Here is a 13,337-nt window from a genome sequence, read left to right on the forward strand (position 1 = left end):
GGAAGCGATGGCTAAAAAGTTGTTAGAAGCGAAAGAGGAAGCAAACGAGAATAACGAAGTGATGGAGAGAAAATTATCGGAAGCAAAAATGTATATGGAAGAAATTATAGCGGATAAAGTGAAGGAAGGAATAAAAGCATATGTAGAGTCTTAGGGAATTAATATTGACGAAAATTTATAATCAGAGCAGATGAAATAATTGTGTTGCTAAAAAAAAATTACTTTTTTTAGATGAAAACTTAGTTTCTCTTAATTATAATGGTCTTCCTCTTTTGCAATAGGTTCCTGATAACCCACTTGAAGATTGTCAACAACCATCATCACCTGTTCAAGGTGTTCACACAAGAAAGGTTAGAGAAAATTTCATTAAAATTTTGAATTTTATTTTAATTGCGTAAATCCTAACATTTATATGATCACGAGATCAACTAATTCCTCTTTCTTGTTCAATATGGATTAATCGACAAACTGTTAATTGCGCGTCATGTACACATAAACAGTCTAAGTGATCATCTTTTTCTTTTGGTTCTTGTTGTTGTTGTTGTTTTTCAGTTGATATAGTGAAATTATAAACTGTGTTAATTTATCATATTATTTCTAGTTTTCACCACAAAAGCTAAAATGCCTAATCATACACACTCCAAATAGAAGCCTCGAAACTCGAATCAAAAATCACACTAAACCAAAAGGACCCATCCGTAGCTGATGGAGCTGAATTTTTTTTGATCCGACATCAGAATCTTTAGATGTTGACAAAAGTCAACTCTTTCATGCATTAAGCCTCCAAAATTGAAAAACTTAGCACCAAAGACTATGTGTCCTGATCATACTCTAATGTATCATTTCATAATCTGTATTTATGATGTTGCTATGTTCATTTTGACCAACTTGAACTTGTAGCTCTTGCCCCTTATTCTCTTCTGTCCCTGCTGCTTGTTGTTGACTTCTTTTGATGGCATTTCTCTTTTTTTCGCTTAGTTTTCCCTGAGATTTGTTGTTGATAGTTTGCCCTTGCTTTGTGCCCCCACTGTCTTGTATGTTTTGTTCCTATTCTCACTAATGAACATTTTTTTTTTTTCTGAGTGTTATGAGAAGTATTAAGATTACCTTGTTGATCATTCTTTTTACTATGTCCCTGACCAGAAACTATTCCCTGATGGATGAGTTGATTGTGCTGGTTTTCTTGTGTGGTCTGATTTGAAGTGGTAGCAGAATCTCTAGGGTCTTTCTTAGGGTCAGTGTGTAAATTCTCATGATGCAGAAACCCCCCTTTGGATACCCCTTCCTGCAAGTTAGTAATGATCTCCTCCAACCCTCCATCCAACACTCCAACAGCTTCCACAATAGTTAAACAATTATCTAAAGGGTGAGGGGTAATGGGAGAATTGAGTCAATAACTTTGATCTTAGAGGCCTTTGTATTTCCTTCTTTGTCCATACCTACATGTACATTAGGCATAGAGGGAGGATTTTGGGATATAGGAGTTGGTAACACAGAATCTTCCCCTAGTTTGGCCTGTGTTTTCCCAGCTGGTGCCTTGTCTTCATGATGAGTTTTGCATGTACATGGACAGTTTGGCAGATCTGGTTCAACAAGATCAATATAAGAGTTACGAGTAATAATATTTTTACCTGTATGACTGTGACTTTCTGGGAATTGGCCTGATCCATCTGTTCTTGAGTTGTCTTAGGTCTCTCCTCATTGTTTGTATTGTTTTTGTTATTCTTTTTTTTTTTTGAGTTTGCCATTGTCTTCCTGTTGATTTTGCTCTTCTTCTTGGTAATGATGTTGCCTTGAGTCTATATGTGATGTTGTATTATTTTTCTTGTCACTCGACTGCATATTCTATTGTTCAGTTCTTCCTTGATCACCCTTATTTTTGTTCCTTTTTTCTTTCTTGAGTCCATGTTTGAATCCTCATTATGCCTCAATTTAACCGCAAAAGATTGTTTCACAGCATAAGGTGAAAGCTTTGGGATTACCTTGTTTTTGGCATTATTTTGCTGATTGTGGGTTTGGAGATCCTGCACATTGCTACCCTGCTTCACATCTGTCTTGTTTCTCTAAAATAGTGAGCTTGTTTCAATTAATTTGTAGATTCTCTTATTGCCTTGTCCAGGAAAATAGTCGAAGCAAATAGCATGATTCCTTCGTATGTGTTTATTGTCAAATAATTCTGGATGTAGTTTTGTTCAGATGTTTCCAGGTTTGTTTTTTGGAGTCTAAATAGACCCAGTCTGAATATTGATTTATTAATAATGAGCAGCAATGAAAATGTGATACTGAACTCTCTAAATGTTTTTACTGAATTTGTCGTTGTCAAGTTATAATTAGAATGGATTATATATATGTTTGTGCAGTCTGGATCTGCTTACATTAGATTTGGGACCTTGTTCTGGAGGTCTTTTATTGTTTGATGTGTGCTAAAATAATTTTAAGATTAGTTCAAGTATATTTGAAGCTCATGCAGTACCAATGCAGATGTCAGTAATAATGTACTGGAATATGTATTTAGTTCTATGAACTTGTTGCATGTGACTGAAAGAGGTGGTTAGTTCTAGAGAATGGGTCATTTCCTTCTAGAAAAGGAAATAATTTAACTGAATATGTAAATCTGGTAAGGTCTTATATTGTTTATTGTGTGCTATATAATCTGTGTGCTGGAGATTTTAGCTTATTGTAAGATGAGTTCTTACAATAAACAACATACATAGTGTGATCCCACTACTGGGGTCTGGGAATGGGTTCTTACAATAATGAACATTTTTTTTCATTAAGTAGTTTCTGTTATCTGCTTTTTTGGGAACTGCGAGTTTTTTTGGGATATGATTCTTTAAACTATCAGAAATACTTAAAAAGAGATAAAAGGACTATCCAAACAATCATATCCAAATATACTATGGTAGATTATAACTCATATCTCATAAAAAGAAATCCTTTGGATGATACTTTGAGCTATCTGAGTTTTTCATCGCTATGATTTGGTTTGCTGCTTTTTTTAAACAAAGCTAGGTTTGGATCTAGTTGGATTTGGAGCTGAAGTGTTAGAATTTGATCATTGCGACTTCTGATAAGATAATTTGTTCAATTCTAGTATGTTTTAATGTTGTTTCTGTGTATTTATGGAGTTTACTATTTCTACAAGTTTATGTGGTATTATTTGAGTTGCATTGAGTCATCTTCCTTCAACAACATTTCTGGAGTACGCGTGAAATGAGTCTCTGACTTTTGACGCATTCTCACTAATTTCTCAAACCATCTATCCGAACCATTGTCTCTGGTGTCCTGTGTTGATAGATGATTTGCCGGAACTCCATTCTTTGACATAAAACCATTAGCTACACTTTTATATTTTCTCTGAAGACTATGTGGTGGATTTGAAAGAGGAGAGGATTTGTAAAATGGGCCATCTTCTAAATAATGTGATCCTGCCTTACTATACACTGCCATTTCAAATCCTTCTGATGCAGCTTTCTGATCTAGCTGTTTAAGACCATAATATCCTTGTAAGCTGCTCATGGCTGGCGAAACTTTTGGCTGGGGAGAGGGTTTAAGTTTCAGGGACTGAAATGAATCGAATATATCAGAGTGTCGACAACTTGAAGAGGTCTGCTCAGAGCTGCTAGGTTTGCAAAAAAAAAAAGCCTGATGTTAGCCATTATTGAATATGGTAGTTTGCAAAGGTAGAATAACCAAGGGACAAGCTTCTGTGTATGAAAAGACATTTTCAGGTTCTTGGTTCAATAAGCCAAATAAAAATTAAGTCAATTTAGCATGTAGTTAAAGTCATACAAATACTAAACGTAGAGGTAAATCAACTTAACACAATCGTCAAACATGTAACTTCAACAGGTCCATATAACAGTTTATGTTGAAAGTTGTTATTTAAAAAGCATGAGCTTATAATAGAGTTCAGGCTCCTCCTCTCAGCTTGTCTAGGCCAGATTAGTGATAAAACCCTTATGATCTCTCAATATCACATGTCGGATATTTTTTTCGTCACTTTGATAGTTGAACCTGAAACAACATAGAACAAGTTCCCTACATTTTTTCAGGGCCCAAATGCCATCCACCTCTAGTTTGTTAGATGACATTCATAGCTTGTTCATAAGAGGTGTCTTGTGTAAGACAATAATTCTCCCTTCAGTATTGGTTTGGGAAATTAGTGAGAAGACGTTAAAAGTCAGAGAATGGAGTTTTAATGTTGCTAAGATTTGGTTTACTGTATGGTTTATTTTGTGATTTCAATAAAGCTAGATGTGGATCTAGTTGGATTTGGATGTACTAGTAGACTGGATTTGGAGTTGTAGATCTAGAATTTGATCATGTTGCTTTTGATAAGCTAATTGTTCAATTCTACTCTGGTTTAGCTCGTTGTTTCTGTCTGTATAGAATGTTAAGATGCATTGAGTTCATTACAGTGATGTTATGGTTTGTTGTGTGGCTTATTGTGTGCTTTGACGGAAACTAGTGTTTCTTTCTTTGTTCAAATCAGTATCTGCAGAGTTGGTTGGAATTGATGTAGAGGTATTTGGATGAACTAGTTAACTAGATAACTATGCTAGGTTTTGTGGTCAAGAACTAATGATATGTGAACATTGTGTTGGAAAAACTCATATTAATGCTATCACACTATTAGTTGCATTATAAAATGTTTGTATGTTTGTCCCAACACCAGATATTTGGTTTGTTGAAGCAATCATATATCTTCCTTTTTTTATCTTCTTTCTGAAAAAATTGGCCCAATTATGTATTCAATGAAATGTTAAGTTTTGTATTTCGTAAAGTATCAAAATAATCAATTTAATGTTTTTTGTCAGGCTAACATGATCAAGAAGACTGGAACTACCGTAGTTGGAACAAATAAAAAGAAGTGGGTATGTTTGAAAAAACTACAAGATCTTTCTTTTCTTTCAAAAAGGAGGAAAATTTTCATGTATATAATTACTGCGTTTGCATCAATACCTTAATATGTTTGTTTTTAGAAAAATTCAATTAGTCATTTTTGATATCCCAATTTGTTCTAGTTAATGAGGATCTAATTTCTATTATTATATAGGTTATAAAATTTTTCTTCTGTGCATTTCTTGTGCAAAATTTTCAAGGAAATTGAGGTCAAGTATCGACTTCAACATTCTCGACATTTGGATTGATGATTTCATAAAGATTTATTGTAATTTTTTTTGGAGATTTTAATTCCATTTGAATTAGGAGTTAATTAGTTGGTTTTATGTTGAGATTATTACATTTAAGTTAGATCTCAATTTTACTTGAGATATAAAAGATAATTTGTTTTGACATTGTTTACTTTTACAGAAAACTTATTATATTGCTATTTTGTTCTTTGATTATAATATTAGAAAATATTTGCTTTATATAATATTTCTTGCTTATCATGAAGGAGATAGTTTTGAATGCACGAATTGTTTGTATGCATTTGTGTCTTGAGAAAAATTATATATAGATTTTTCTGGGATGTTTAAGAAACTTGGTAGCGACATTTAGATTAATATGACATTTTAGATAAATATAAAATAATATCACCAATTTTTTATGACATTTCAATAATAGCATTTGTTGACATTTAACTAAAGTGTCAGAAATTTCAATGTGACATTTTATAAATGTCACAAGTGTCTTGAAATTTATTTTACCAACATTTAATCTAAATGTCAGAAAGTTTAAGTGACATTTCATAAATGTCGAAAAAATAAATGTCATATATCTCATATCGACATTTACTTAAATGTCAAAAATAAATGTCATATATTTCATACCGACATTTACGTAAATGCCAAAAATAAATGTCATATATCTTATACTAACATTTACCTAATTATCTAAAATAAATGTCATATATATCTCATACCGACATTTACCTAAATGTCAAAAATAAATGTCATATATCTCATACTGACATTTACCTAAATGTCGAAAATAAATGTCATATATCTCATACTGACATTCACTTAAATGTCAAAAAATAAATGTCATATATTTCTTATCGACATTCACATAAATGTCAAAAAATAAATGTCGTAATAATCTTACCAACATTTACAAATATGTTGCAAAGTAAATGACGCAAATTCTTTTCAACATTTACCTAAATGTCACAAATTCTTCTCGACAATTACCTAAATGTCAGGAAAGTTCCCGACACTAAAATTTATGACATTTGGTCCAAATGTAAAATAAATGTCGGTAAACAAATTTGTGACATTTAAACATCATAATACGACATTTAGAAAATATCGTTGTATCTCCACTTTCTTGTAGTGGCGAGGTTAGACAGAGTCACTAAGTCTACTCACTTCTTGGCTGTCAAGACTACAAATTCAGCAGAGGACTATGCCAAACTCTACATCAATGAGATAGTTAGGTTGCATGGGGTCCCCTTATCTATCATCTCAGATAGAGGTCCTCAGTTTACCTCTCATTTTTGGAAATCTTTTCAAAAAGGTCTTGGTACTTAGCCAAATATCAGTACAACATTTCATCCACAAACGGATGGTCAGGCAGAACGTACCATTCAGACCTTAGAGGACATAATGAGAGCATATGAGATCGATTTCAAGGGAAGTTGAGATGATCACCTACCTCTCATAGAGTTTGCCTATAATAATAGCTTCCATTATATTATTCAGATGGCCCGGTATGAGGCACTATATGGACGTAGATGCAGGTCCCCGATTGGTTGGTTTTAAGTAGGTGAAGCAACCTTGACTTGGCCAGATTCAATTCATGAGGCTATGGAGAAAGTTTAACTCATCAGAGATAGAGTAAAGACAGCTAAGAGTCATCAGAGGTTCTATACAGATATGAGGAGAAGGGACTTAGTGTTTGAAATCGATGATTGAGTTTTCCTGAAGGTGTCACCTATGAAGGGGGTGATGAGATTTGGCAAGAAAGGGAAGCTACTTCCAAGATATGTAGGTCCATACAGAATTCTAAAAAGGGTTGGTAATGTGGCTTATGAGTTAGAGTTGCCAGCATAACTTAAAGCAGTTCATCCAGTCTTGCACATTTCCTTGTTGAAGAAGTATGTGGGTTATCCGGCATCAATAGTACCATTAGAGAGTGTGGCTGTGAAAGATAGTCTCACCAATAAAGAAGTGCTTGTTGAAATTCTTAATCGTCATCTTCGTAGGTTGAGAAATAAGGAAGTTGCTTTAGTAAAGGTTTTGTGGAGGAGTAATTTAGTAGAGGGAACTACTTGAGAAGCAGAAGCAGCCATGAAGGCCAAGTATCCTTATCTCTTTCCTTTCGATTCCGTTTCAGTTTGAGGTAATAGTTCCTCTCTAGCCTCTCAGTTTACTCTTGCGTAAATTAAGTCTTAATAACATGTTCCCTAAGTTGTTCTTGCATTTTAGCATATTTGCATGTTATTGGAACTCAGTTTAGTGAGATATCAGTTCCTAATACTTAGTGGTAGGGATTGCAGGTCCTTTCCTCCATACTCAGCTAGTTTAGACCTCATTCGAGGATGAATGTTCCTAAGTGGGAGATAATGTAACACCCCGGATTTGAGAAAGACCAAATAGCAGATTTTCAGGTGCCATCGATGGAGGCCAAACCACGGCCCCGTAGGTATGGTTCTTGGTTGGCCACCCAGAAGCCCAAGAAAAATCATAACCCACGGTAAAGACCTACAGACCGTTGGTGGGACAACGGTTCGTGCTCCAGAGTCCGTGGATCATGCCCACCATCACCATGTCTCAGTTGCCAACCGACACCCTGCCAGGACAAACCGTCAGTCAGTCCACGGTCCGTCGATCAGGGGTCGTTAATGGTCTCATCAGCTTTTTAAGTTAGGGCATTTTGGTCTTTTCCCCTATGCATTGAACATTTAAACTATGTCATTTAATACCTAACCAAAACCTTTATTCACCAAAAAACATCAACACTTAGAGCAAAAAGAGAAGAAAGAGGTGCAAGTTTCCCATGAATAATCAAGAAGGTTTGCTTCAAGTTTAAGCCCTGAAATCGAAGGATTTCGCCATATATTTCGTCACCAGGTATGTGGAATTTCACTAGTGGGTTCCTTTCATCTACTAGGTCCCTAGAATTCAGGCAGCTCCTTGATTTTCCATATCTGGTTTAGACCTAGTGTTTCTAAAGCCTTGGAGTTTTGTTGTGATTAAGCTGTTGTCGTACCTGTAATCGAAATAACATGTTTTCTTGGAAAAGTTACCTAATTCGTTGTATGAAACTGAGAAAAAAGAAAGGAAAATACTACTTATATAACTGTGGTGTCCAGGACAATTTAGGTGCACATCGATTAATTCATGAAGCACTTGCTACCTCCTGACTAACAAATGTACCAAGTAATTTTGATCATCAGTCTTTGACTGATGGAATCACCTAGTTTTTTGTAAAACCCCAAAAATCATACTCGGACTTTCAGCAGAAAACTCAAAAAAAATTGGTGAACCACGATAGGGTTTATGGACCATGAAAGGAACCACGGTCCGTCAACCTGCCCGTGGTTAACACCCTCCAAGTGGTGGTGGACCACGGGACCCTTCAAGGGCCGTGGACCACCCCACGAGCCGTGAGAAGGCTCAAGTAAGCCAGGCAGAACCAACTAGGCCCAGACATAAGACCATGGAGCCCTCCATGGACCGTGGTCTTGATGACGGGTAGTGGTGGCGTCCGTCGCCCTGAGCTAGCAGATCTCAGCCCAAGTGAAGAACCACAGTGGCCTTCACGGTCCGTGGTAGGGCTCGTGGTTGGCCCTCCCCAGAACCAATAGTCACTGGCCAGCAGACCACGACTAACTTGATGGGCCGTGGTCCCTTCGAAGGTCCGTCATAGGATTGTGGAAGGCCCCCATCAGATTTTAAGTTGGTGTCATTTAGGTGTTTTCCGCTATGCATTGGACACCTAAACTACGTCGTTTTACTCAGTTTAAGCCTAGTAATTTAGTCAGAACCAACTCAAAAATGATTAATCACAAAATTTCACCAAACCTTAGAGCAAAAGAGGAGAAAGAGTCGACTACCCCCTTAAGAACAAACAAGAGATTTTCTTCAGTTCAGCCACGAAATCCACATGATTTGTCTGTGAATTTCATCTCCAGGTATGTTGTATTTCACTAGTGGGTTCCTTTCATCCAATAGGTCCCTAGAACTAGGTCAGATTCTTGATTTTCTATATATTGTTTAGACCTAGGGTTTCTAAAACCTTGGATAATTGTTGTGATTTAGCTGTTGTAGCATCCTAAATCGAAATAGCTTGTTTCTTGGAAAGCTTTCTTAGTTCTTTGCATGAAACTAAGAACCCTAGATGTGCATATTCTCTTATTTCATGAATTACACTTGCTAGGTCAATTAAATAGATAAACATTCTCCAGTTTTTGAATGTTACAATGTCCGTTCCTAAATGTTACATTCTCATATTTGCATGTCAAAACATTGAGCTATCCAGTATTTCAGTTATATATGTTTTTTTCATACACATTTCCAGTTGGGAGTAGGCTTAGCACTGAGTTGGACTAGAGTTTAGTGTACCCTCATAGTCCAGAACTACGTGCCCCCATAGGTTTAAAAGTCCCCTCTGTGGGCATCAGATTTAGTGATCACGCCAGTCATGCCTTTATACCCCTAGCAAGGTATATTGGATCCTCTCAATGGGGCGTATACATTGGACTCCGCACTTAGCTCACGTGATTTTATGTCGGTTAATAGTAGCTCCCACCGTCAGACTGTAGTTCATTTGACTACGTTTTAAGTTTATACTTCAATATTCAGTCTCAACTTGTGAGGTTCATGATCAGTACTTAGTCATTGCATTTAGCTCAATTTTCAGTTATATTTCAGTAACTATGTTTCTGTTCAGATTATATCATTGCTTAATTATGCTTGGTTCAGCATGTGAGGTTCATGATCAGTACTTAGTCATTGCGTTTTAAGTTTATTGTACTCTTGCAAGCTCAGTACATTCCAAGTACTAACGCATACTCTACGCTATATCCTTTCATGATGTAGGTTCATGTACTCAGCATACAGATAACGCATAGATCGATTCCCGATCCGTATTCAGCATCTTCTGTGGTGAGTCCTCATACTTCGAGGACAATAAACATGTTTTTTCATATTCAGTCTTTCATTTCAATTTTCAATTTTGCTAGATTTAGTTGGGGGCATGTCCTAATAACTGTAGTCTGTAGAGGCTTTTTCAGACATAGTATTAGATTCGGCTTTAATTAGCTTTTGAGTTATTGTTCAGTATCACTAAACTCGTAGTACATTATAAATATTCAGATCAATTTTGGGTATTCCCCACTTTCATTCATCTACTATTTTAGCTTCCACATCGTATATGTTATATTCAGTTGTTCTTAGTATGCTTATGATATGTCACCTTTAAGGTTAGCTTAGGGTCACATGTGATCCTAGGTCCCGTGCTATGTCAAGAGGGTAGCCTCGGGGTGTTACAAACTTGGTATTAGAGCATTAGGTTCAAGAGTCCAAGGATGTCTTAAAGCTGCACTAAGTAGAGTCCTTTTCATGGGTGTGAAGTACACCACATCTAATGAGAGGGAGGCTACAAAGTGTTTTAGGAAAAAATTCATTTTCTTGTTATTCTTATCGTGCATGGGTATGATCTCCCTTCTAATTCATCACTATGTGTTTCAGATCATGCCTCCTCGTAGAGCTTACAGACGGAATGCTAACGGACGCAATGCTAACACACTTTCTCTAGTCCCAGACTATAAGGATTCGAATGGAGAGTTTTAGAGTGCTCTCGAGCTCTTGCCTCAGAGTTTGCCCAACCAGAACAATCAACAAGCCCAAGTACGTACTAACACCAACAGTGGATCAGTGGCAGATATGGCTCAATATTTTATTCGAATGAATCCGCTTGAGTTTTTAGGGTCACAGATTGGTGAGGATCCACAAAACATCATCTATGAGGTTAAGAAAATAATTGGAGTGATGTAAGTGAGTTTTAATGATAGGGTGGAATTGGCATCCTACCAACTTAAGGATGTGGCTCACATTTTGTTCACTCACTGGAAGGACAACAGGGGTGCAGATGCAGCTCCTGTGATTTGGTAGTGTTTCACTAGAGCTTTTCTGGACATGTTATTCTCGAGAAAGTTGAAGGAGGCAAAAGCTCAGGAGTTTATGAATTTGAGACAAGGTACAATGTCAGTCCAAGAGTACAGACTTAAGTTCACCCAACTCTCCAGATATGCTCCACACATGGTTGCCGATCCAAGGGGATAAATGAGTAAGTTTCTGTTTGGGGTATCTGACTTGGTGAAGACAGAGTGCAGGAATGCTATGCTGTTAGAGGATATGAATATCTCTAGGCTTATGACTCATGCTCAGTAGGTTGAGGGAGACAAGCTGATGGAACTGGCCAAGGACAATAAAAAGGCTAGAACAGGGAACTATGAGTACTCTAAGCAGAAATTAGGGAGTGGAAATCACTCATAGTTTCAGCAGGGGTCTACAGCCCCAACACCTTCATCGGCTAGTGCTCCATCCCCCAAGTTTTGATAGGATCAGAAAGGTAGGGCATCAAGCTCTAAACCTCTGGGGAGTCATTCAGGTAAAAGGACTTTCGTAACTGGTCCAAAGTGTGGTAAGAACCATCTGGGTGAGTGTTTTGTAGGCTAGAAAGGATGTTTTGGGTGTGGTCAATTCGACCATAGGTTGAAGGATAGCTCTTCTGCCAAGCAGGTGCAAAGGCGTAACAACAATAGGGCTCAATTTATAGCTCCAGCAGCACCTGTAGGTCGCCCAACTCAGCAGGGTACTTCATCTGGTATAAGTGGCAGTCAACTCTAGAACAGGTTGTATGCTCTAAGGCTCCCCAGGACCAGGTAGATTTTGTTGATGTGGTCACTGGTATGTTATAAGTCTTTCATTTAGATGTTTATGCATTGTTAGACCTAGGGGATACATTGTCCTTTGTAACTCCCAATATAGCAGTAAACTTCGATGTCAGTCCAGAAACCCTTTTAGAACCCTTCTCAGTCTCTACTCCAGTTGGTGACCCAGCTATAGCTAGATGGGTATACAAAAATTGCCCTGTCTCAGTCTCTCAGAAATTCAGCTGAGAAGATCTTGTTGATTTAGAAATGGTACACTTTGATATTATTCTAGGTATGGATTGCTTACATTCATGTTATACCTCAGTCAATTATAGAACTAGGATCGTTCAGTTTCAGTTTCCAAACGAGCCAGTCTTAGTATTAAAGGGTAGTAGCTCAGTGCCTATAGGTCGATTTATCGTTTACTTTACGACCATAAAGATGATCTCTAAAGGGTACATTTGTCATCTTGTTCGGGTTAAGGATTAAAGCTTCGAAACCCCAGCTATTGAGTCAGTCCCAGTAGTAAATGAGTTTCCATTTCCAGAAGAATCCCGAAGTTCCTCCGGAAAGGGAAATCGACTTTGGAATTGATCTATTTCCAGATACCCAGCCCTTTTCAATTCCTCCTTATAGAACGGCTCCAGCCAAGCTTAAGGAATTGTAAGAGCAGTTGAAAGACCTTCTAGATAAGGGCTTCATCAGACCTAGTATCTCTCCATGGGGCGCACTAGTGTTGTTCGTGAAAAGGAAGGGTGGTTCTCTCAGAATGTACATTAACTATCACACGTTGAACAAAGTCACAATCAAGAATAAGTACCTATCCCTAGGATTGATGACTTTTTCGACCAACTTCAGGGTGCTAGTTAATTTCCAAAGATAGACCTCACATCCGATTATCATCAACTCAGAGTCATAGATAGTGACATCCCGAAAACTGCCTTCAGAATTCGGTATGGTCATTATGAATATGTTGTTATATCATTTGGATTAACAAATGCTCTTGCAGCTTTCATGGACTTAATGAAGAGGGTGTTCAGGCAGTATTTGGACTTCTTCGTTATCGTCTTCATTGATGATATCCTCATTTACTCTAGAAAAGAGGAGGAGCACATGTCCCATTTGAGAGTTGTTCTGCAAACTCTCAAGGATCACCAGTTATTCGTTAAGTTTAGCAAATTTGAATTCTGGTTACAGTCAATTTCATTCCTTGGTCATATGGTATCTAGCAAAGTGGATTCTTAGAAAATAGAGGTAGTAAAGAAATGACCCAGACCCACCTCTCCAACAGATATTAGAAGTTTCTTAGGTTTGGTTGGTTATTACAGGAGATTTGTTGGAGGATATTCATCCATAGCTTTCCTATTGACCAAGTTGACTCAGAAAAAAGGTCAAATTTCAGTGGTTAGATGAGTGTTAGAAAAACTTCTCAGAACTGAAGACTAGGTTGACTACAGCTCCGGTCTTGACCCTACCAGATAGTTCAGACGGTTACGTGATTTGTTGTGAT

The 13,337-nt window shown here is 37.1% G+C and overlaps 1 protein-coding gene and 1 pseudogene across 1 annotated transcript; one reads left to right on the top strand and one right to left on the bottom strand.

Moving 5' to 3' along the window:
- Positions 1 to 3,156: 3,156 nt before the first annotated feature.
- LOC102589961 (uncharacterized) lies at positions 3,157 to 3,725 on the bottom strand. The gene is made up of 2 exons (XM_006362408.1): positions 3,694 to 3,725; positions 3,157 to 3,619 (listed from the first exon to the last, which is right to left on the bottom strand). The coding sequence occupies exons 1-2, from the start codon at positions 3,723 to 3,725 to the stop codon at positions 3,157 to 3,159; spliced, it is 495 nt and encodes a 164-aa protein (XP_006362470.1).
- A 7,110-nt stretch (positions 3,726 to 10,835) lies between these two features.
- On the top strand, positions 10,836 to 13,072 carry LOC107057904 (RNA-directed DNA polymerase homolog; annotated as a pseudogene).
- The last annotated feature ends 265 nt before the right edge of the window (positions 13,073 to 13,337 follow it).

The sequence above is a fragment of the Solanum tuberosum genome, unplaced genomic scaffold (assembly GCF_000226075.1).
Source record: "Solanum tuberosum cultivar DM 1-3 516 R44 unplaced genomic scaffold, SolTub_3.0 scf00407, whole genome shotgun sequence".
Lineage (NCBI taxonomy): Eukaryota > Viridiplantae > Streptophyta > Magnoliopsida > Solanales > Solanaceae > Solanum > Solanum tuberosum.